The sequence below is a fragment of the Procambarus clarkii genome, chromosome 40 (genome assembly GCF_040958095.1).
Source record: "Procambarus clarkii isolate CNS0578487 chromosome 40, FALCON_Pclarkii_2.0, whole genome shotgun sequence".
In the NCBI taxonomy this organism is placed as follows: Eukaryota; Metazoa; Arthropoda; class Malacostraca; order Decapoda; family Cambaridae; genus Procambarus; species Procambarus clarkii.
Genome location: NC_091189.1, coordinates 8339261 through 8364450, shown reverse-complemented (window position 1 = coordinate 8364450; position 25190 = coordinate 8339261). Strand labels below are relative to the sequence as shown.

The 25190-nt window shown below is 37.4% G+C and overlaps 1 protein-coding gene across 2 annotated transcripts; it reads right to left on the bottom strand.

Moving 5' to 3' along the window:
* Positions 1-1283: 1283 nt before the first annotated feature.
* Parp1 (Poly-(ADP-ribose) polymerase) lies at positions 1284-25134 on the bottom strand. 2 transcript variants are annotated; one of them, XM_045741779.2, is made up of 20 exons: positions 24977-25134; positions 22871-23012; positions 22124-22281; positions 19647-19852; positions 19263-19452; positions 18456-18538; positions 17345-17470; positions 15902-15991; positions 14749-14915; positions 12518-12663; positions 11880-11931; positions 9333-9439; positions 8789-8892; positions 5850-6045; positions 4751-4876; positions 4279-4527; positions 3366-3596; positions 3084-3203; positions 2196-2356; positions 1284-2086 (listed from the first exon to the last, which is right to left on the bottom strand). In XM_045741779.2, exons 1-20 carry the CDS (start codon positions 25088-25090, stop codon positions 1834-1836), a joined length of 3021 nt encoding a protein of 1006 aa, XP_045597735.2. In that variant the 5' UTR covers positions 25091-25134; the 3' UTR covers positions 1284-1833. The 2 variants fall into 2 exon arrangements, with proteins under 2 accessions (XP_045597735.2, XP_045597736.2); XM_045741780.2 differs by lacking the exon at positions 24977-25134 and adding an exon at positions 24797-24818.
* Between the last annotated feature and the right edge of the window lie 56 nt (positions 25135-25190).

Here is a 25190-nt window from a genome sequence, read left to right as displayed (position 1 = left end):
TGCTGTCAATTCTTCCCTTTCACAGTACATACTCAAGTGCTCTAACCTTTCTAACAAACGTGACCTAACATAAACTTGCCCCCCTTTCTTCACTTTCTTTCTCCTCTTATTCTTACACTCATTCCATCTGTATATACCCCTTTTTTCTTCTTGTTCTTACCTTTCATCTCCTCACTTATGCCCTCACTCCCATCACAGTCGACTCGATGAAAGTCAAGGACGGACCAAAAAATCATCCTCTCCATCTTCTAGTGTGTGGTTTGGTCAACATAGAAAAATTTGGGTGTTGACCAATAAATTGAGAATCATTCTTCTCTGTGTGGAGCCTTCCTTTGCCATCAGGAAGAGACATGACAGTATCCAACGAGAATTAATTGTGAATCACCCTCGTTGTACATATCCAAATGTGGAAACCCTGGCATTCCTAACAGATACGACAGCCCACTTGAATGTGTTGAACCTGAGTTTACAAGGCAAACAACAAAATATTTCTCTAGTTGTACTCATAAAATCTTTGTACAAGAAGCTGCAGCTATTTAAAGTGCTTAAGAAGTAATGATCCTGCATACTTTGCTTCTTGTCATGAACTCATAACAGATGATGTCATGTCAAGACTTTTCAAATCTGTCAGTAAAAAATATAACTTATCTAGAGTGTTTGGGCTGAAACCCAGTCTCCTTTTACTTAACAATGTCATGTTACGTATTAAATACTTAACAATACAGAAATATGGAAATGAGAGATATGGAGACACGGTTACCAAAACTTCAGCCTGAAATACTGTGAAATGCCGTCTGACCAATTGTTACTTGCAAAGAAAATTAAGAATCGGGAATTTCTGGAAGTTGGTCTGCAAGGACAGACTCACCAAGCCGCGAGACTTTGCACTGAAGCTACACTCAATGTTCAGTACTACAACCAGAAATCAGACAGGAAATAAAACCCTGGATGCGTATCTTCAACTTGCCCACCAACATTGGAATCAATATGAAGAGACTGGTAAAAGAAGTCTTAACCACAGACATTGTTAGTTGGTCAGGATATGACAAGCATTATTTTTGTATAAATTCAAGAGCCCCTAAAAAAAAAAATTCCTTCATGTGCAGGCCCTTGCCTAGAGCTTTTGTATCACTAAAAGATCTTACCATTTTTTTAATCTTAAATATATAAATACATTATATGTATAATTTGTGGCCCTCGACTTATAAGTTTAGTGCTGATGTGTCACACGGTGTCGAAGAACTTGGACCACCTTGGTCTAAATGTTAATGAAATGTCTTAAGATATATTTTTTGTTTATTGATTAATATAACTTGTAAAACAAAAATACCTGCAGTCTTATAACAAGGGCACACTTAATGACATCATTATAGGGACAGAAACTCGTGGATCATTTGGTTCGTATATTTTATATAAGTACAATACTAGGATTTTAACACCAGTACAAATCAAAAAGAAACTGCATATACTGCAATCTCTTTCCCCATTCATGCTCCTTATACATTCATTAGTAAAAAAATATAATTAAAACTATTTTTGCTTTCGTAAAAGCAATACAATGATATTATGATTTAACTTTTCTATTGCTAAAAGTTCTACATTTTTAAATACAGACAGCACTGAGAATTTAAAGATATTAATGAAAAGTTGTGGTTTTTAGTGTATAATACTCTGATGAAACAACAAAAGCACCACACTCACATAAAACACACTAACATTTGGTTATCAAACACACGCATGCACTTACAAGGTGATCAAAACCAATTTTCACTTCTACTCGGTAAATTTACAAACCAAAACTATCTACAGACCTACCTACTTAGTAATATTAAACTAATAGTTGTACTGAAATTTGAGTTTGAGAAGATACTTAGCATTGACTTGAGCAACATCATATACAATGTACTCATTGTATAACAGAGTAGTGTCCTTGGCACCTGAAGGAATACCTTTACCAAGAGGCACTTCTACGCCATCCTTGAGAATGCGGGCCCCACTCGGGTCAGGGCACGTCTTGCCCACACCTTTTGTACTGTGTTTACCTTTTGGCAACTTTTCAACATACTCGGCACGAGTTCTTTCGTACCTGTAAGAAAAAAAAAGTTTTAACAATACAGTATTTTAAATTGTTTTATGCAATGTAAATAGTGTTCTATCAATTTAGAAAAGCCATGAAATAAATTAAAATGACTTACATTTCACCCAAGGCAACCTCACAAAGTAATATGAGGCCAGTAGGATTAATATGAGAAGTGCAACAGTAGTTTGCAGACTTGGATACCATGTCAGCAAAGTATACACCTTTTCCAAACATGTAACCAGTAACGGGAGCCTCGGGAGGAGCAATCCGAAGACCCTGTAAAGCAGAGAGAGAGACACATTACATTAAGAAATAATAACAGGGCATTACAGAGGTATTACCAGGAAATTGAAATAAGTTTATTGAGGTAAAATACACACAAAGGGATGAGGTAGCTCAAGCTATTCTCACCCCGTTCAGTACATCGTGTTAATACATACATACACACACATCACAGGCAATAAACGTATTACCGAACATTCTGAGAGATAAACATATACATTTCCTGTATTACCAGGCATCACTTCTCTTATAATGACCTGCATCTAAGTACTGTATGATATTAAAAAAAAAAAGCACCCTAAACAGGAAAAATATACCCCACCTGTTATCTAAGTACTGTATATTAAATAAAAAAGAAGAGCATCATGAACATGAAACATATGACCCCTTTGTCAAGTCACACCTGGCTACATTTCAATGCTAACTTCCACAACTAAGCACTGAGCAACAAGAGCAATCAGTATCAGTGTATTTAAAAAAATGTTTGTTTCAAATTACATTTCATTTTAGATACTGCATTACCCATTCTTTAGCAGGCCTTTTTAAATGATAATCTTTTAATTTTGAAGTTTTGTGAATCATTATTTATCCACTGTTCAGGTAATGTTTCTACTTTATACAAAATCATAGAATATTTACATATGACACTTTCCCAAAATAAAAGAAACACACACTATAATAATAATAAAAAAGTTAATTCCTAGATAATAAAGTGTTTTACCTGAGAAAGAATGCCAGCAAAGTTTGTAAGTCTAGAGCCGTGCCACAGGAGCTTACGGTTATTGAGCTGTTTAAACGGCTTGTAACGCTTCTTCTCACCATCCCTCTCAATTTTGAATACCTGGAAGTGAAACAAAATTTAAACACCAGGGTCACCACATTTAATTCATTCATATTAGTTAGACAATACACACAAATCCTAATGGACTGTGACTCATTAGGTTCTTAAGAGTTTTAATGTATAGTCTTTGTAATAAATTATTAGTATTATCTATAGTCTTACCTCTTCAACAAGTAGCTTGTAGTGTGAATGAGTTGTTGCATGTGTATTGGTTACATAGTCTTGAATCATTTTGAATTCATCACTATCCTTATCCAATACATCCATCTTTGTCTTGAGCTTATGGTAATGTTTATCAATTGGATCAGCATCCTTATCGCCATCATCCTCAGATGTGAGAAGATTATAGGCAACCTCAATCTCACTGAGATTATCTAGCATGCCAATCTTTGTCTGTGGGGTTTAATTAGGATTACTTAAATGTACAATTACCTCTACATTAATAATAATAATAATAATAATAATAATAATAATAATAATTTAAATTTGCCACAATCTTGAGGTTATCTTGAAGTTATCTTGAAGTTATCTTATGAAGTTATCTTGAAGTTATCTTAATCAAGACAATAGATCTAACACAATCATGGGAGTTCTCTGTTGGACACACTACACCTCAACCTTGGTATCTCTCTCTCAAAAAGTATCTTCCTATGACACTGAGGGTTATAACAAACTTAAAACAATTGTCACTGGGGAACTACAAAGCAAGTTTTAAATTTAGTTTCCAATCAAAATCAAATAAATGATTAATAAATCTCCAGTGATTTAAACAAAGCATTCAAACCTAAAGAAATTATTATTCCTCATATTATAATGAAAATGCATCAAGGATCTTAAACTACTCCAAGGGAATACAGAACCCAAAATTAATCAAAGATATTATATGATCTCAAAGTACACAGAAAATCAGATTAGCCCTGATAAAGATAATTATAATTATACAAATTATAATTAAAGACAAATGTTTTATACGCATTAAAGCATGGGGAAAATGTACAACATTATTTTTAATTTCTTTATAACAATGTTTTATTACAACATTTTTGTTATAATAAACTCTAGATTTAAAACTAACCTTTATTAGATCCAAATCATCAAGTAGAGGTGGCTTCTTCATTCCAAAATCATGTGGGATCAAAGTATAAAACCGGTTAGAACAGTCCAAAAGCTGGGCTTTAATTCCTGCTGCACTAGACACTAATGTTTCACCTTCAGGTTTCGTCTCCAGCTTCTGAATTAGCTCCAGAGCTTCCGACAGAACTTTGTATGCTTTCTGAATCTGCTTCTTACTTAATTTTCCCAATGGCATTTTCTTAAGATCAAGCTGTAAATTTAATATTAAAATAATTAATAAACATTAAAACTAAACCCCTTTAACATTAAATACGGTATTTAGTAATGTATACTACACTTTTAGCATTATTTTTCTGCTCAATAATAATAATAATAATGTCAAAATTCATTCTTATACAATACCATTAAATTTAATACAAGAACAGAATGTTGAGAATTAAATCGACACCAAACATAACTGCATAATTACCCACCTCAAACTCCACCATTGATTTTTTCATTGTATCCACATCAAAGATAAGCGCAACAAAATCCTGCACAGGTTTTGGTAATTTGCTATTAGACCCAGCTACAACAGGCTGTGACACCTTATCATCATCCTGTTAATTGAAAAAAAAAAAAATACATTTATGATTGTCAAATCAAGTATATTTGATTATGACAAAATATGTAACACATCACAAATTTAGAAAAGTAAGTCTGCCTACAATTTTGAGATATTCCTCACAAAAAACGTCATAGAAAACTGAATTCAGTTACATGTGCCAAATCTCTTAACTCCTAGAGTTCTAATAAGGTGACAAATTCACAAATACGAGCCCTCGAGGAGGAGGGGGGAAAACAATTAACATTATGACCCTGTATCTTATGACCAAGAGAATCTGCAACCAATGGGGAGCTTAAGGGGCAGACACATATGGGCACTAGAAGTGTCGGTGAAAGCCACGTTACTGCTCTTGTCTGTCTTCCTCTTGTATCTTCCCGAAAATACTGTTTTGTTGTTCACCTCGCCTCCACTCTGCCTTTAGTGTTGTGTTCCTTTCAGTCAGTCAGTCAATCTGAGTGAGTTTCAATTAGCAAAATACCACCCCAAATTTTAATTTTTACTTCAAGCTGTGTGACCATTATAGAATGTGTAAACATTTTTTAGGCAACTGGATTCAGATTGCTCTCTGAAATGTTAGTATAAGCCTGCCAAGTGTCTATATGCTTTCCACAATTCACTGGTTAATCAATTTCCCCAATTCCAGCCCATGCTTTTGGAGCCTTGACCAAAAGCATGTTCTGGATCTGAAAGCAATTTTGCCTTTACTGATAATTTTTTGGTAGGTAAGTCCCAAGCTCAATTCCCCTACCTCCATAAAGCAGGAGATCCAAGATTGATTGCATTACATAATGGTAGGGGTTATTGTATTGATTTCATTGCATACTGTCACCAAATATAAGCAAAACAAAAAGGAAAAATGGAGGCTCCTTAACAAGCCATATTTGTTTCTTGTCTCTGCCACAGCTGCTAGCAACAATGGTTATCAGTTAAATCGGGTAAAATTTTAATAAATAAATGCTTCATACCTGGCCATAATCAATATCCAGGGGATACCAAGCCCCTGGAATTTTCTTAAATTCGCTTGCAGAGAACCGGTTGCCAGTCTTCTCTTCATAAAGTTGTTCAAATTGTCTGACAGCATCATTAAGATCCTCAAAATCCTCCAGTTTGTTGTTGCCAATGGTTGTACCAATTCGACCCCATGAACGGAACACCCACCACCTTTATAAACCATGAAAAAATAATATATATATATTATAATGGCTAAGACATACATACATGGTTTGACAAAAAATAATTAAACATAAGTTTTTAAAACTTGCACAAACTCTCTTCAATTTTTTTTGCATAATCAACTAGGCTAATGCTCCAACTTTGTCTAAATGATCACAGCGTAACTTGAAAAACAAGAGAATCATAATTAAATTTAAAATTTAATATTGAAAACTTCAGATTTTCAATTTAGAATAAAAAACCAGCATTGAATGTAATGAAACGCCATTTTCTGGGTGAGTCCAGGAGGCTCCTCGGAGCTTACTAGGCTGATATGCTAATATCAGACTTTGGCATCAGTCATGTGTATGGAGTTCTATGGGCCTACCGGGGACCACGAGCCAGGCTCCCCTCAGAAGAGGCAAGGGGAGCAATGGCCTATAGAAACCCCCGTGTGGTTGGAAGCATTCTGTCTGCCATCGACCGGGTTAGGCACCCAAAGAGGTAAGCGTCCCAAAACAAACCCCTATTCTGGTGAAAATTACTACAGTACCACAAGCCGAACAAGTGGATAGAACTCCCCTAAAATAAACGAGCAAACAATCATGACGTCACACGTTGCCGCGCAGCTCTCGCCTCCCCGGGAGGGGGAAGGGGGAGCCCCAGACCCATCACGCCAGCTATCCATCCCTAGTTCTGAGGCTGAATGTCAAAAAACGTGAAAAACCGCCGACCGGAGGGAGGGAGGGATGCCGGGGAGCCTCCAGGACTCACTCAGAAAATGGCGTTTCATTACATTCAACGCTGGTTTTCTGGGGGAAGCCCCTTTGGCTCCCCGGAGCTAACTCCCCACAGAGGAAAATAGAGGGACCTACCCGGGAGACGGTCGCTGCTTACTCCTCAACTCTAAGTTGAGACAACCGGCTGCAACTGCCGATCCAAAGCGACACAGGCCCAGGAACGCGCAGGAGATAATGGGAAGCCAGGACCCTGCTCGACCACCAAAAACCCCGCACCCGAATGACAGCCCAGGACATGTTGCCAAAAACAGCGGCAAGAGCCGCGAACATGGACATAGGGAGAGACCACAGGCCGGCTAGCCGTAATAATCCTGCGGACGACCCGGGAGACCTGCACCCGCAAACAGGGAAGGAGGGAAACCGAATCAACCCAAAGAGCGACTCAGGACATAGAAGCCGTGGCACGCAATGAACGGTGGAGGGCCGCCATCGGACACCAAACATGATGCACCTCCGGCCAAACCAACCAAGCATCAACAACCCAAGGACCCCTCCGGAAAGCAGCCGTCTCATTCTCCGCCAGAAAAAAAGGAGACTGCTGCAACGAAAACCCCCATTGCCATGACCGAAGGAGCAGAAAACTCCTGCACCGGAGGAGAGCAGGACGCTCACCAACCCGACCTCCAGAGGCCAAGGCCAACAGAAAAAAAAAGAGCCTTGGAGAAACAATCCGGAACCAAAGGGGCCACAACAAACCGAGGAGAAGATAAGAGCACCCTGTCCAATGATCAGGACCGCTCAGGCGGCGCATGAGCAGGCCGGAGGCGAAACAACACCTGAGCATGCTAAACGGAGCAGAAGTCACCTCAATGCCGAAAGCAAGCTGAAGCTACTCCGCCAGCGCTGCACGATACGAGGTGACAGTATGTGGCAAAATGACGGCCCCGAACCCGCAAAAGAGGACAAGACCACACCAACAAAACAAAGAACTGAAGAAGGGACAGAAGGAAAAAGGAAGGACCGCCAAAAACCCACCACACTGCCGCCAAGAACAAGAACGCAGGTGGGACACCACCAACGAAGCCACCCGACCAACAGAAAGTGAGAGACCCAAGGCAGAGCCGAACCAGTCCCGCCATGGACCAAACGAGTCGAGAAGAGGCGGAGCTGTGGGAAGATCTCGGGTGCGACCACCGAGCAGGAAGAGCCGGAAAACCGAGCCAGCAAAGGAGGTGGAACTTCTGCCGGACAAAATTTGCATTCCCCGACTGAATGGAATGCATTAGGCAGTGATGTGGTGGAGGCAGATTCCATACACAGTTTCAAATGTAGATATGATAAAGAGCCCAATAGGCTCAGGAATATCTACACCAGTTGATTGACAGTTGATGTGGTGGAGGCAGATTCATCTTATTTATTTGGCAGATTTATTCGTCTTATAAAAGTGTTCAGTTGAGAGGTGGGACCAAAAAGCTGAAGGTCAACCCCCGCAAGTACAACTAGGCTAGTACAAAAAATTTGTGACAAGAAATCAGCGAAATTAAAGAAACCACATGACCAAAACCAAACAACAAATATAAAAATACAGAGGGTAGCAAAGAAGTGATATCTGTGTTGGACAACAAGAGACGAGAACAGTGGGCCATGCTCCTATCTTCGGTCCACCAAGCACTACATTTCCCTGACCATTAACAAATGAGTGCCCACAGTAACCACATGTGGGCATTGTCATTAAAAGGTGCCCAAATGTCAGCACCTTCATTAAAAAGTTACTATAAACACCCAGATGAAAAGTATTATGGAATATTACAGATACAGTATAACATTCAAGACATTTTGTCTTGGTGGTAGAAAATGGATAAGCATATTCATGGACTTCAATATAAAGTGAATAATCAACAGTTTAAGCTTTATGAAGAGAAATCGAAGCATTGGAAATGTACATTTCCCATTAAGACATGGGCAATGTCTTACTCCCTCATAAATTAACAAATGACAGAAAAATTACAAACCCATTTTTATTATCACTCTCCAGAACTTGAAGCTTGTAGTAAGAATTTGTCCCTCGCGCTATATCAACCATGCCCAGAACGCAATTGTACAGTTTGGATCCTCGCTGTAATTAAATAATTTTACGTAAATCACAACATTAACTAGATACTTGACCAACAAAACAATACTTTACTCTCAAAGCCTGCTGAATGTCTCTGATACTTAAAAATCAATGTTTTTTTTCTATAAAAGAACATAAAAGCAAGCAGAACTAAGCTAGCTCTCAGGTGCTCTTACTTTAAGCATCATTGATGATATTACAGTACAATGCTTAAACCTGGTAGTTTTACCATTATTATTTCCATATAACTGCATTGTTTTCTTGCAAACAAAAATTTTTTAAGATAATTTGCAAGGAGGCAAATACAATCCTTGTAACAAAAATAGGGCTTTATTATGCCCATCATAAAAACTACAAGATAATTCTGCATGTACAGAAAGCTCAAGAAAAAATATTGCTATGTTTACATCTCAAATGAAAAACTAGAGATATCTAAGTTGTACCTGGTACACATGGGCAGAGTTTTCCATATTCGAATCTGGATCTACTGCAGCACCGCCCTTCAGCTTTATCCTCTGTTTCTCTGGCATGCTTTTAACAAAGCGTGAATCTAAAAATGAAAGCATTTAAACATAAAGACACCTGAAACCATCTTTGCAAGAAATTCCTTATCTGGTACATTACTGCCACACTCTAAGCCTCCTGCGAGTTCTCGTGAGACCATATGAGGCCTGACTTCAAAATGAGAGATTGAGGTACACTTGCTTAAGGTTTAGAACAAACTAAATATTATCTGTAATGGCAATGTCTTATGTCAACTTTATGGCCACTCAATTTCCTTATACTAATGCTGTATGTTTCAGGAAGTAAATATCTTCTTACCATACTACTTTTATCAGTGATACAAATTTAAAACTGAATTTGTCCTCAGTAATATTCTACATATTAGTGCTCTGTTGTAATTTATATTTGAATGGCTCAACAATGTCCACATCAACACACTTTTTCATACAAGATGTTTCTCCTCCTATGCACCTACATGCATTTCTTAAAAGTTTTTAAACCAGCCAAAACTATCTTTAACCCTTCTGTTATGAGAGTCACACAAGGACGATTTGCAGTACCACATAAGATATAGAAATCCCGAATATAAATGGAGTTCACTTTTCTTTCCTCAGACTTCCAGTAAACAGAAGCCACCATGGACAAAAATCATGGGTACCCCCTGCAGGGTGTGAGGGCTTCAGTACTGAGAGAGCAACAGTGGGTAGCGAATGCAGCACCAGCTCACAGCAGCACCACCATGCAGCTTGTGCCCACAGAATCAATTGGTTATGAAGAAATAAATTAATAACTGCAATTATTTTGCAATCATAGTGTTATAGAAGATCATGACTGTGATGATGTCTGTACAAGGTTCAGATATCAGCAAACACAATGCTGGTTATGATGTTTTCTGTGCGAGGCAGACATTCACAGCAGATAGCTGCGGTCTCTTGCATGTATGCATCACGAAACCCGACCCCATGTTCATTTAGAAAATAAACTGGGGAAAAATTATTCATTCATGAATTAGTGTCCAGGAATATGATAACAGCAGCAATGTGTCTAGAATTATTGATGTGTATAGTATATCATGATGCATTTTGCTGCATCACGTTGCATAGTTTGCTGGTAGTGTGTAGCGCTATGCTGTGCTTTATTTCACTGCCACACCCACCACACCTTGTGCGGTACTGCTTATTTATGGTGATTAAAAACGGTGATATATAACATGTATATACAGTGTAATAACAGCAATAACTGTTTTATTGCTCAAAGAATGTAATACGGTGCACATGTTAGCGATGCGAATATATATGCATACCTATGAACGAAAGTCTGTGATACAAATAACATTATTGACAGTCCATTGCATTATTGCACTTGAAACATCACAACAAATAAAAGATAATAGTATTTAATACTAAATGCATCTAGATAATAGCATTTAATACTAAATGCATCTAGATAATAGTATTTAATACTAAAGGCAGGAGAATATACATTTAAGTACCAAGATTGTCTTGGCATAGTAGACGCCATACTCCACTGTAGCAAGGCTTGTTCCTGCTAGCAAATTTTTTCAGCTTCATCATGGGTACCATTCAAGTGGGATTCATACTAGCAAAATAAACGGCAGAGCACTCTTTCATACTGCCCAGGTAATGAAATGTACATCTCCAAGGTATGCCATGTTGCAATGTAGTCTCGTAAGAATTAACACTAGATATACTGCCCAGGCATGGCACAGTCCCCAAGATGCTATGCTCTAGTCACCAAGAACTTGGATGCAAAACAAGGTCAATGAGACCTACAAAAATCACCAAGTCTGTTGCTCCAGACTTCAGTCCAAGGAAGAAGCCTGGGTGAAGGGCAAGAGTGCTCAACTATGTCAAGCCTAATTTCATAGTGACTCCTGACAAAAGGAAGACACGAGATGCTCGTGGACATATATTAAGAAATTAAGTCATCCACTCTTCCATAGCTGTTAAATGTGCACAATGCACATAATTAAACACCTGTGACCCCCTGTGATGAGAACAGCAGTTTTGCTGAGAAAACAAAGCCACTGCTGTGTACCCCAGCAATGAACTGAAAGAGGCCAAAGAGTTTCAGGGACATGCAAATACTGTAACCACACATGAGAAGCTAATATATATAGAAAAAATGTTGGAGCATAACAGATATGCATTGCTAGTGATATTACTGGTCATCAGTCAGGGAGTATGGAAGGCCCTCTCAGGTCAATAAAACCAGAGGTGGCCAAGGTGTTGCCATCTAGTAGTTGTTGGTGCAGTACATATACATGTCTCCAATAAGTTGAGCAAAATATGACCATGCATCAAAATTTCCCTGCACTTCTGAGCTGTATCCTCCCCCCCCCCCATCTTCCTGACTATGTTCTGAAGTCCAAGGATGCAGTGGAATCTTGCATGAGGGAGCAGCAGAATGTGAAAGCTATAAACAATAATGTGAAAACTAATCAAGATAAACAAATTGGAACTTACCAAACTTTGATGACTTTGATGAGGATTTGCTGCTCTGAACTCTATCTTGAGGCTGAAAAATATAAGTAAAACAAAAGTAAATATATGCACACAAACTTGCAAGGCACTTCTGTTTTTAATTAAATTATCAGTAACATAATTTAATTTAAGGACAAATTTTATATTTTCAAATTAAAAACAAGTGCTTCTCTGATCACATAAGGACACTGTTCAAAGAATTATTTGCGTATGTAGATAACTATATAACTATACTGGAAGTGCTACAGGAGACAGCTAGCAGAATCATGAAAACCACTATGCGTTATGGTTGTAACTGAGGAGGTATAGAAACACCTAGAAGAATTAATGTAAGCAAGGAAGTAGGACCATAGCAATTTTTGCCACACTGTGAGGGACAACCCAAGAGGGGCACAAGTGGAAGTTAACACACAGATGAGTCAGTGAAACGTAGGAAAATATCCCTATGAAATGAGGGTGGTGAACATGTGGCATGAACTCTAACCAAACATTGTAAAAGCATCCATAGTTACAGAATCCAAAGGCAAGTTTGACACGAGTACTGGAAAATCAGGAGTTACAAATTGGTATAATAGGTATAAGGCGAGGCTCTATAGGTAAATATGGTACAAGATACATACATTACCGCCCCAGGAAGCAATACTCTTCTTCTGTATCATCAATGCAGCACCTCCATTCTCTACTTCGTCCAAGAAATCTTCACTCACACAGTGCACATTGAAGGTCTTTGCAGCATCAATTTTCTTGTCTGTGCCTCCAATAATATCTATGGGCAAAAAGAAAATTATTTTTACAATATATGCTTTTGTTACATAAATGCAAAGCTTATAAAAGAAATGCCTAGCAGGTACATGAGAAAATATACAGAACTAAATGAACACTGATTGAGGAAGGAGTCACTGGCTATCCAAGCCTACCTATTTCATTACAATTAAAATTACGAAATACCAGGAATTCATAAAAATACAAACTGCAATTATATTCTAAAAAATAAAACTAGATATGTTTCAATCCTAGCTATTAGAGGAAGATATTAGCGGTCTCTCAAGTCAGCGTATCTCACTATACCTTACAAAGATATGAACTAATCTTAAATATACAAATGCCATATCTGCCTTCCTTGCTTTGACTTACCAGTCCCTTCCAAATGTTCTTTCTCTTCATAGATTCATTGATTAAATATGCATTATTCTCCCCTCTTTCATTCATTCTTTCTAAAACATTTTTGCATGCAGTATAAAAAAAAGCCCAATCAATATTAAATAAAAATAACCAATATTACTTGTTCACATTCTTTTATCATTCACAGTTGCACTGTAGCATCATGGATAACACGGCACTACCACACACTAGCAGTCATCCACACACCACTTAATAAAACCAGGTGTATAGTGCTCTGCATCAACTGTCTTACATAGTACTAACAAATAAATATATTTACAGCCCTACTCTTTACCACATCTGTGAGTTGTTCACTCTCAATCCAAGCCTCCACATACACACTATTTATGTCAATCATAAACCTGACCTAACCATAAATAATTATAATTCATATTTAAAAATGTAACGCTTGAAAGTACTTGCTCTATCCACCTCTCTTCTCTTCCGGTATTTGAAGTGCAATGTGTAAAATGAGAACAGGGAGACCATTAGTGCTAAGCTCAAGAGGAATTATGAAAACATGTCAAGTAAATATAAAACAAGTATACTATAATTCATACAGGGTTGTAATGAGCGCAGGAGTGTAAAAGAATCGTACAAGGGATGTAATGAATACAGTAATGAGTAATGAAAATAAGGGGTGTAAATAGTGTGTGCCAAAGCTGAACCTTTGATGGGACCTTGCTTACTATTTCCCATAAATCTATGACATCACCTCTAACTATGACTTGTTTCCAATTTGTCACCTACATAGAAAAGATGTTTTACTGAAACTGGAAATGTTAATTTTATAGTCATTTATAGGTAGACATACAGTACTGGTATTAATGTTCTCCCATGTGAAATTGAGTTTGCTCTGCATCTTGTGCTCTAGGAGCATACCCCTTGCAAAGAATCAAAGCTTGACAGTACTTTCATTGAGTCACTCAAGGTGAATATAAAGTTTAGGGTAGGCAGCATTATGACTTGTATCAAGAAATCTGTGACTGCTGAATACAGGTACTGATTGTGCTCTCCACTTATCACACCCACCGTTAGGATCTTTCATTGTCCAATCAATCTGTTTCTGAGGTAGAAATTATAAATAATTAAGATCTCTGCCATTACTTCCCTTTCCATTGTTGCTACCCTTCTCCTTCACTTTCGGGCTGTTTTTCATTCCTTTTAACATACTCCTTATGAATTGTCACACAGCACAAACAAACAAGTTCACCACCATTTTAAAAAATTCTTCCACCCAGCCTTGTTTTGTGGACCATTCACACTCAATCCCTGCACACCAGTCTCCTCGGCCACAACAGCAACTTCACTATGCTGCAGGAACAATGCACTAACCAACTTATCCCTATAGTCCACATCACAGTATCACTGTCATATTTAAACTCGTAGTAGATGGGTTACTAATGTTTACAATCCCACCCTTTCTGGGCTGGTTCTCAATATCTCCCCAGTGCATTGGCAGATATATATACTGCATATATTGCAGAGATCCCAAATATCTACAATGCTACCAGGAATCTGGGCTTCCAAGGGCCTGCCAAACACCAGGATTTGCCTATAGCAAATCATTACTTATTACCTACTACACAGAGGTTCAATTTATGCAACACAACACATTCTTGGTAAACATTTAAACCTTTATTATGCAAATTATGCAACGATGCTACCACCTAGAATAGAAAGTACTGACCTTGAGTAGTAATAACAGCTGTAGTAGTTGCTTGTACTTTTGTTACTACTTCACCGCCCAATTCTTTAATTTTACTTTTCATCGTTTTTTTGTCCTTGGTAAAGCGGCTGCCAACAATGACAAACGTCATACCTTCCAGGGGTTTTGAAGATTTAGACACAGTCACACTGAAGAAAATATAATGGAAAATTTAGCAATGAGCAATTTCACATTATGGCAACTAAAGGATATATCCCTAGTCTATCCCTGCCCGAAACAACATGCGTGTTAGTGACTATGCAAGAATGTAAAAATACTAATATTATGTAATCTCTCAAACCTAATGTACCTTCATGTAATAGTCACATAGTCTACAACAAATTGTGTGGCAAGTTGAGACTACTGAGGGCACTTAAAAAATTTTGTGCATGTCTATTAATATTTTTTTATTTTGTATATAAATGTCTTGTTTCCTATTTTACAGGAATGTCAAACTTTTTCATTAAGAACCCAAAAATAGAGGAAACTGCAAGACACCAATAAATGGCAACTTCTACTTATACCCACTGTCTTTGTGTTGTGAGGCAGTTTTCCATATATATCTGACATATACAATGCCAAATATTAAAAATATATATATATATATATATTTTTTTTTTTCAATGTCACCTACCAGAAATAATTTCACATAAACAAATAAAGCTACAAGAAATACTTTCACATAAGCAAATACAGAAGTCCTGTTTCAAAGTACTACTATCAAATTTCATAACCAAATCATTCACTATTCACAAATTAAATTTTCTATGGACACACTGAACAATAAATGTCCAATTCCATAGGGTCTCTGTAGTACAGGTGGGTTCGTTCCCAACTCACAATCAGGAATTCTGGGTTTGAATCCCGGGTGGGACAGAAATGGTTGGGCAAGTTTTCCATCACCTAATGCCTTTGTTCACCTGGCAGTAAACAGGTACCCAAGAGTTAGTCAGTTTGTTATGGGGTTACATCCTGGGAAGGGTCAGTAGTTCAACCTTTGGGGTGACCTCAATATAAGCCTAACATGTCTAAAATTATTAATTATATCCATGGGAGGGGGCAAAGCAAAGAAAATGTATTGTACATAAAAACCCACATCCACACACCACCCTAAAAAATGGTGAGACATACTTACTCATTTTCATCTTTCTGAACAACCTCAGCAGTAGTTGGGCCATGATCAATCCAAACTCTCTTCCCAATGCTCTTAAATTTGTATTTTTTTCTGGAAATTAGAAATAAAATATTCATATATAATGTCTGATGACAGTATAACAATTCATAGATAATTAAGTCTATGTATACAGTTATTCCTTTCTGAACCATGGGAGATACAACAGTTTAAAAGAAACGACCATAATAATCTGTAAATCTTGAGCAATGATTGATTGATAAAAGAGATTAAGCTACCCAAGAGGTGGCACAGGCATGAATAGCCCATAAGTGGAGGCTGTTTGGGGCCATTACCAGTACCTTGAGCAATGAAGTTAGCTTGTGTTTATTGGCCATCTTACCAATGCAAAGGTGATTACTGAACGCACAAACTTGATGTACCAAACAGCCAGATGTAACAGGAGGAATCCATTCCAGTACAGTATGATCATTTGGTTACAATGGAACACTGGAATTCTTCTGGCTGAGCTACCTTGTACATTCACTGGACCACAATTCAGTGCAAGTGTTCAAAAAATTAAACAATAAAAATACACATTTTTAAAGAATCTAGGTATAGAATGCACCAATTATCATTTTTGGTTGCAATTATAAATTAGTTAGCTGCAAATAAAATCCCAATGTTTTTGCAGAGATATTTGTGAACTTCAGGATACAGAGAGATTCTTGTTCAACAACACAATGCCATTTACAGAGCACCCAATTTCATTTGAGAACCTGAGTGACCTAATCAAAACATAACTGCATAAAACAGTAAGGAGGTTTTAAGCCAAGTGAGGGATGGGAATACCATATGGAATACAACAAGATGTAAAGTGGTGAGCAGATTAAAGAGAGATAAGGAGAAAGAAAGAATGAGCTCATTATCAGTATAATTCCCGAACGAATCAAAATAAATGCCACTGATTGCATCCAAATGGTCTACTATCTTATCCATTTACAATGCCTAAATTATCAATATCTGCATTTTTGTCTTACTCTTTTTTGAGAAATCCCCTTCCCACAGAGTGGCCACACGATTAAAATCCCTAAAATTCCTTGAATTACCTTTAAATTTTATAGTGCAGGCATGTCAAATTGAGGGTCCCCCCAAGAGCCATATGGGTCACATTTGTGTTGTCATGAGGGGCCTTTTCTGAAGTTTTTAAACTTTAAATGACCAAATTGCAGTATCCTTTGTGTGGGCCGAAGATGTACTTGCAAAGGGCCGCATATTTGACATGCCTGTTATAGAGGATTTATATGTGATGATTTGGCTGAAATTAAAATGAAGCATTTGCCACCTGCTTGCATTAGGAAACAAAATACAACAAAAATGTGTATTATCTTCAAGCACATCCCATTGTAAAAATATTTTATCAAGATCAAAATAGTTACAAATGCATAACATTAGTATGGCTCTTACAAGAATGGGGACTTATCTCTCAGCTCCTCAGGTAAACGGAATGGTCGTCGTTTAGGTTCTTCTACAAAATTGGTACACTTTGTCCATTCCGTCAGATTACCGCGACAATCATAGCCCTTGCCAGATCTGGAAATATAAATGCCATGGGTTATCAAGAATCTAGCCACCTAGAGAGAGGGGGTTTCGCGAGTTCTTCTACTCAATGAGCCTGCAATCCCTGAGCTACAATCGAGCCTGGCCTCAGGCCAGGCTCGATTGTATCCTCAGACTACCATCTCTCAGGATACAAAAACGTGGTGTAATGAGAACATAGGGCTGAATGATTACAGGAAACTGCAACGAGTACAAGGTGAAGAAGGCACTATTGTGATTTTGATTAATTAAATGGTAAAAGTGCTGCACATTTTTCAGCACTGAAGTGCAGATAACTTTACTCCTTAAATTATATACATTTTATTATAGGGGCCCTGGAATGAGTCAGATACCATGTTGCAAAGTTTTCAATCTTTTTTTCATTGAAAATGAGAAAATAGCAATAAATTACATTACAGTTGCATGACAGAAAAGTAAAACATAACTAGTGTTGTGGCGCACACATTATTATTAACATTTCAATAAACTATCAAGTCACTAACCATGACTGTAAACCAAGTATGTAAGCAGTTAAGTCAATAAGTTACTCAACTCTGGCACCTAGCACCCAACCGATTTCCATTCACAACAGCTAATTTCAGAAGGAAAACCATGTACTAACATGTCTCCAGGAGAAAGATTAAGATATCAGACTTCACTAAATTTGCTTTAATTCAAATATAAACTAATCAAAATTTACCTAGCATTTCAGGCATGATAATTAAAAAGAATTAATAAAATTAACAATATGAATTAGGAATTATAGAAAATGGGACAACTTGTATGCAGTTTCCCTTGATTAAAAGGGCAGTTAATCTCAGCATGAACTCACAGGGATGATAAAGGCACAATAATCAAGTGTTTAAATGTAATTCTGTATGACTGGCTTGAGAATACTGGTTAATAATCAAGACAGACTTAAGAGTAAAACTGTACTATACAGATTAATATTTTCAAGATAAAAAAAAAAGGTACTTACGTATAACGAAAATTGCATTCTTTACAAACTTCACAAGGCTCCAATGCCCCAAAAGTCATAATGTCAACAATGGCATCAAGCATCTGCAAAATATCAAAAGTGAATTACTTCAGTTTTTGCAAAAAAGGAAAAATATTCATAGCCCATGTTGTGTTAACCTAAAAACTTAACAAATATATCAAATTAAATTTATCAATCAGAGATTTATCAAAGATATGCTTTTGAGGTGTAGCAGAAAAAAAAATTATTGCATGTAGCTAAAGTTATGCTGACAATGACCTTTGAACTATACACCTAATTACAATAATCTCAATAGTCTTGTTCAAATAGAACTTGGTTCAATAGAAATCTGAATGCAATTGGCAGAATCATCAAGTTATATCTCAATCGTCTGGCTTCCATGTTTGGATAAACAAAGGAAATTCTAAAACAGAATTTGTTATGTATCTTTGGCATATAATATACTGTACACAAATAGAAGTTTTACCACTTGCACTAATACAATCACATCAATATTGGAGAAAAAGACAAGTCTCAATAGACAGAAATGCAAATTCTTTTCGAGTTGCCCCAGAAATAAATGACATCTGAAAATAGACATCACTATTCAGGACCAACAAAAACCTTTTAATTGCTTGTCATTGAAATTCACAATGCAACACCTAGACAAAAATCTACTATATAGGTTAACAAAGCAAAATCAAGTATAAATTAAACTTAAAATACATATCCCATCATCACAGTCTAATATGCCACAGTAATTTACAAAATTATCATTCTCAAAACTGAAAACAGTAATTATCTTACCTTGCTCTCTCCAGGGGGTATAAACTGATTATTGTGATCCAAAATATTGCTAAGATCCTTTTTAGTAAGGCATTTGCCTAACTCATCACGACACTTATACAATGTCTTGCTCTGTTTGCGCACCGCTTCCTCATCTTCAGTTTTAATTTTTTTAGATACAGTGTCCGGCTCATCTTCTGCCTTGCGTTTCCTAAAAGCAAGAGTACACTTAACTACAACCGTTACAAATTTACAATAAACCCACTGAGAATCATATGAAAAACAGCATTAAAAATCAAACTCTAGGATATAAATAGACTAATAATTGTTTTAAAAGTTTTTCAGTCTTGGAATCTAAACAAATTTTTTTGTTTGTTTTTTAGTAGTAATCCAAGAACTACTCACACTTCAATTTTCTTCAGCTTTTCCTTTAATGTCTTCTTATCATCAGCAGAAAGTGTGTTATACCCAGGAAGCATGTCTCCACTCTCAAAAAATTGCAGCTCTTCTCGTTTTTTGACAAAACAATCTACATGGTGCCATTGGTCTACTGGCCCATACATTTTTGCCCGATCGCTATCAAATTCTTTCTTACTAATTCTTATTTCACCCTGTAAGATATAATTATGGTAATCAGATAAGTAGTCATAAATGATATTAATTAAGTTCCTAGAGTGACATGCCTAAGAAGATTAGGCTTAATACAAACAAAATAATGTAATACTGCTGTAATATGGATTTAGGTATACTGACCTAAATTATCAAGACACATGATAAGAATATGACACATGAATGACAAACAAATTTTGGTTACCATGAAGAAACTTCCTACTATATAGTGCGACGAGGTGCATCACTGTCTTGCTATATTTCTAACTCAACATGTACCCACAGCATGCCATAAATATGCTAAGTATTTACTCAGTATATCCAGTGTTTATGTTTTTTTAAATATGGAAATACAGAAATGTTTATGAGTAACTAGTGTGGGGGGGGGGTGTTTACCTCACTTTTGTATTCACATGACCGATTAGACAGTAACGTTAAGATGGTGGAGCCGTGAGGAATTCTCTGGCATGTTTTTGGCAACATAACATTAGTAACATCACCACCATTTGGAGAACATTTAAGAAAATACTGCCAAAGTAGCCATGATAATGCACTCTAATCCTAATTGGCCATAAGAACAGTAAGCCAATGAAGTTTCCTCTTGGCAGAATAAGTTTATATAAGCCAAGTAAGTTTTGTTTTGTTGAGTAAATTATGTACTCTAGCAATGAAAGGCAATGTAATTAATCACAATAGAGGTGACTTCAAGGATTAGGAAGTATTATAGCAGTAAGGTGGTTTTGTGGTAAGTCATAGATGATGTGGGCCCTCATTTGTGTAATGCTTCAGTCAGCACTGTGGAAGCGATTCTCTCCAACCTTCAGGGATCGGAAAGTTATCTGTAACCTAAAGTGCAGTGAGCAACGTCAATTGGCAACTGCTACTGGTTTAAAAATCCAGAGGAGGAACATCAGACTCGTGATGAATTCAGATATAGTTTGATAGTTCTCGAAAGAATGTAAGTGTCAGAGAGATGATCAATCTGCTCATTTACACAATTGTCAATGTGAGTAGTGAAGTTAAGAACCGTACTTTACCCTTGGGCTGCATGCCTATTACTCATTTTTCCATGCACCATGTACAATCCCACAGTGCATGGAAAAAATTAATTTGTTTTCCTTATAATGTTATTTATATGCGCTCACTAACCAAGGAAAAAAATTGAATGCGACATACTATGGCTGTGGTGGAGTCAGGAAGTCTGGCAATTTACAGGCACTGACAGAACAGTTGTCCCGCCATGGTCTGCCCCGGGGTGGGAGATGCTACAAAGATATTTTTACTTATTTATTTATGTTACTAAATTTTTTTTTTTAGCTTGTTTTATCTATGTATTGAAAGAAGAGTGTCAGAGGTAGAACACTCCTAGATGCTTCAGTGGAAGCCTCAGGAAACCTTCATGTGTTCAGCAGAACTCCAGGTTTCAATCCTTTTGATCATGTCGTGATCCAATTGTCTGGGGCGTGTGGGGGGGGGGGGACTACTCACCGCATAGGTTCGAATCCTCATCACAGCTCCTACGGATTTTCTTTGTTACATTACGTTAGTGTGACTACTCTCTCTGTATGCACACCATATTTTGAGTATACTAATGTTCCACACATTTTATTACATAAATTTATCAAATTACACACTTTTGTTATCAAGATGCTGATAATAATAGCAACACTATGCCTTGAATTAGTGATATGCATATTATATTGTGACACATTCTGCTTCATCGCATTGCTTCGTCTGCTGGAATGGTCTGAAGGATGTGTGTGTGTGTGCTGTCCATGGTCATTACCACCATATCCACCAGACAGACTTAGTGGTTCGTAATTGTGCATGACAATGTATAGTCAGATAATCAGGAGCCGTGATAAGGGTTCGAACCTATGCGCTGGGTGTTCCCAGGCACACGCTCTAGATAACTATGCCACGACATGGTAAAAGGATTGTAGCCTGGAGTACTGTATTGGACACTTGCTAGGACAGCAGACTTAAAGCCCAAACAAAGAGAGAATGGATGGAAACAAAGGAAAAATCCTGATTTTAACCAGTAGCTCATTTTTGTGATCATATGCAAGTGTTGTAAATTTCAAGGCGGTGCAATGAACAAATCGGTGCAAGTCAAGAAATCAGATGGAAACTTTGCATAAAAAGTAATATGACCAAACTAATGTAAACAAGAATAAGCAATATGTTATTGACTATTAAACTAATTTACTAATACATACAGAAAACTGCTACCTTTATGCAGGTATGGCACTTATTTCCCAGGCTACACCTACCTTTGAAATCTTGGTCTCACATCCTCTACACATAGCCCGACCACTCTTGGCATATTCAGTAAGAAAATCCAGCATACCACCTGCTGCTGCTTTCTTCCCCTTCTTCCCTGCCTTAACATTGCCACTTGGGACACTACCACCACCACCACCACCACTTTCTGTAAGATTGATGTATATATTCAATTTTTCACATCATAAAAGTAGATAACAAAACAGGTCAATGACTATACGAGTAATCACTATTCATACCAACTTCTGAATAAATTTCAGAACTTATTCCGAATGCCTTGAAAAAATGATTCACAAAATAAATGTGAATGATCATTTATACTATTTTGTGTAAATGAATGCAGCACTTACCACATAATATTTCTCCTATTAAATGCTTTACTAAATTTTTATAAATTTATAATGAATCAGAATAAAACACACACCTTTTGTACTGGGTATAATAGTTGCTTTACATGAAAATGCTAAGTAGATAAGCTAAATAGTGTGCGAGAGTAAGAACTTTAATATAATTATCTCTACGTGTCGCTTGAGTTATGCAGTTAAACAACCTTTCTCTTAAGCATCCACATCTAAACATGCAAATATAAGCTCATGAACTTAAATGCTATAACCTTACCTAAATTATATAATACAGTTCTTTTGATAAGTACACTGATAAGCTCAATAACAAATAAAATAAAAAAAAAACTTAATTCTTGATGTCTGAGCCAGTAACCCAAAAACTCCAATACATACCAACTTTTGCCTTAATTTTCTCCTGGTCTTCCCAGCGCAAAGTATCAAAGTGAGCAATATCAGCTACCGTGCGGGGACGTTGTTTTCCAAAAAAGCACATTTGATGATACCAATGAGGCACCTTCCCATCAAACATTGGCGACTGAAAAAAAGAACAAAGAAAATGTTTTCACATTTAGCTTATGTTAGGTAAATTTGGTAAGAAACATTTACCCCAGTCAAGTCACCACTAAAAGGTTTCAGGTTCGATTTCCACACCAAGATAGAAGTATTTGGGCAATGTTTCCTTTCACCTTTTTTTTTTTTTTTTTTTTGCAGGGATATTCCTGCGTGGGCCCTAAGCCTCTGGCTGGCCCACGCAGCTCTGTTCTCAGTTGAGCCTCTGTTCACCTAGCAGTAAATACATACATATATGGGAGTTAGCAACTGTTGTGGGATTGCATCCTGAGGAAAGGCCAGGAATTGGCCTGGGGGGGGGGGGAACCTTGATAGGCCTATCAGGCTCCCTGTCCGATTATGAGAAGTCAAAGTGAACCAATTGGGTAAATACTGGTTCAGTAACAGGGTTGTTGATTTGTGGAACCAATTACTGCGTAACGTGGAGGAGGTGGGGTCCCTCGATTGTTTGAAGGTGGGTTAGACATGTATATGAGTGGGATTGGGTGGTTATAGATAGGAGCTGCCTCGTATGGGCCAGTAGGCCTTCTGCAGTTACCTTTGTTCTTATGCTCTTAATATTGTAATTTCAAGGCATTAAATTACGAGAATAAGAACACAAAATTTATAAAAGCTTAATAGCTTTCAAAGTACAGTACTGTACTTGTATTGTGGCTTGCACTATACAGTATATGACAAGTATATTGAATAAACACAGTCCAAGAATTAAAGAAAATGGTAAAATTAGCCCAAACCAATTAGTGCTCAACATTATCAAGACAGTGTTAAAAACTCGAACATATGTATCATGCAATATATCAAGTAATTTTTAGGGAACATGCATTATAAAGGTATTTTAATTTATAAAAAAAAAAATTATTAATTAACAAGGGAGTACAATGGAGATATAATAGATGTGGAAGAGATAAATTGTTTCAATGTAGGTAAAATATATGGGGTAAAGTTGCCAAAATCACTAAGTTAGTTGCTTGGCAAGAATATAAAAAACACCAATGTTAGGCACTCTCACAAACCCACTGTACCTTCTTGTATAAATATACCAAAGTTTGGTGGTATGTTTCTTGGGGACCTCTAACCATTAAGATTTAATATTATGGGACATGGTAATGGTGTGTAAATACTCTTTTTAACCAAGTAAATGTACAGAGCACCTTAAAAGCAATGTACATTGTTAACGTTCAATGGTATGAATCGGCGGATAATGAATCAGAACCTTGACGAGTTGCCCACTTCCTGCTCCCATCTACGTCACTAGAGATATGGTGGCACTCGGGTAAATTTAAGTAAAGTGAATTTTATGGACAGTGTGAAATCAGGTTTAAAAAATAAATATTTTTATTTGAGTGTACTATATTAAAATCGTATTATGTGATCATTTATTAAATAATCAATGTCCTAAAGATTTATTTCTAAGTTAAACATGTATCCCAGTTGACAGTACAGGCCGTGGCAAGACCAAAGTTGGGGCAGTAAATGAAATACGAGTCACTAAAGTCAGTCAGGTTAAGCAGTTGGGTCTGGCCAGTAACTAGAAAGGTGGCCGTGCACTGCCTCGCCTTCGGCAAGGAGAACCCCGATAACAGACTTCAAGTCCCAGACAATGTTATACTGCCAATAGAACACCCTTATACATCCCTAAGAGCTGAAACATGGGCGAAAACCAGAAATCCACAACACAAATTATCCTTGAAATACCTCTCAAACAAAACTGAATCGCGTCAACGACAAAACATGAACAGCTTCATTAACCTAAATTCATTAATGGGCTAATTAATCCCCGATAACCTCCTTCAGGACCTCAGAAACAAGGCATTCCCGACGCCTCTCGGGACCCGCAGGCCGTGGCGGGAACGCCGCCCCGTTGCCCTCAACACCCCACTTTCTCACCACATACACATTACCACGAGTGGAGAACCCCGCCCCCCTCACCTGCACCATCACGGCGAGTCGCAGAGTTTCTTTTCCGATGTTTTCCTTGCATCCTCTGCAGGAGGCGCGGCCAGATTTGGCATATTCGGCGCGGTAGGGAAGTTCGTCCGCCATGACTGACCGGGTGTTTGGGAGGGAGCGTACCGATGCACCTCTCCACGGCTCTCTTCTCTACCTCTCTCCCCGTAGTCAGTCATTTTTACTCAGGTATCCA

Bases quoted from the DNA above. Each gene is read 5' to 3' on its own strand.
- Parp1 (XM_045741779.2), bottom strand. From the start codon at position 25,090: ATGGCGGACGAACTTCCCTACCGCGCCGAATATGCCAAATCTGGCCGC. The intron at 8,893-9,332 runs GTACAACTTAGA...ATTTAATTACAG, and splicing joins ACTCTGCCCATGTGTACCAG to CGAGGATCCAAACTGTACAA. The intron at 3,204-3,365 runs GTAAGACTATAG...TTTCACTTCCAG, and splicing joins ACAAGCTACTTGTTGAAGAG to GTATTCAAAATTGAGAGGGA.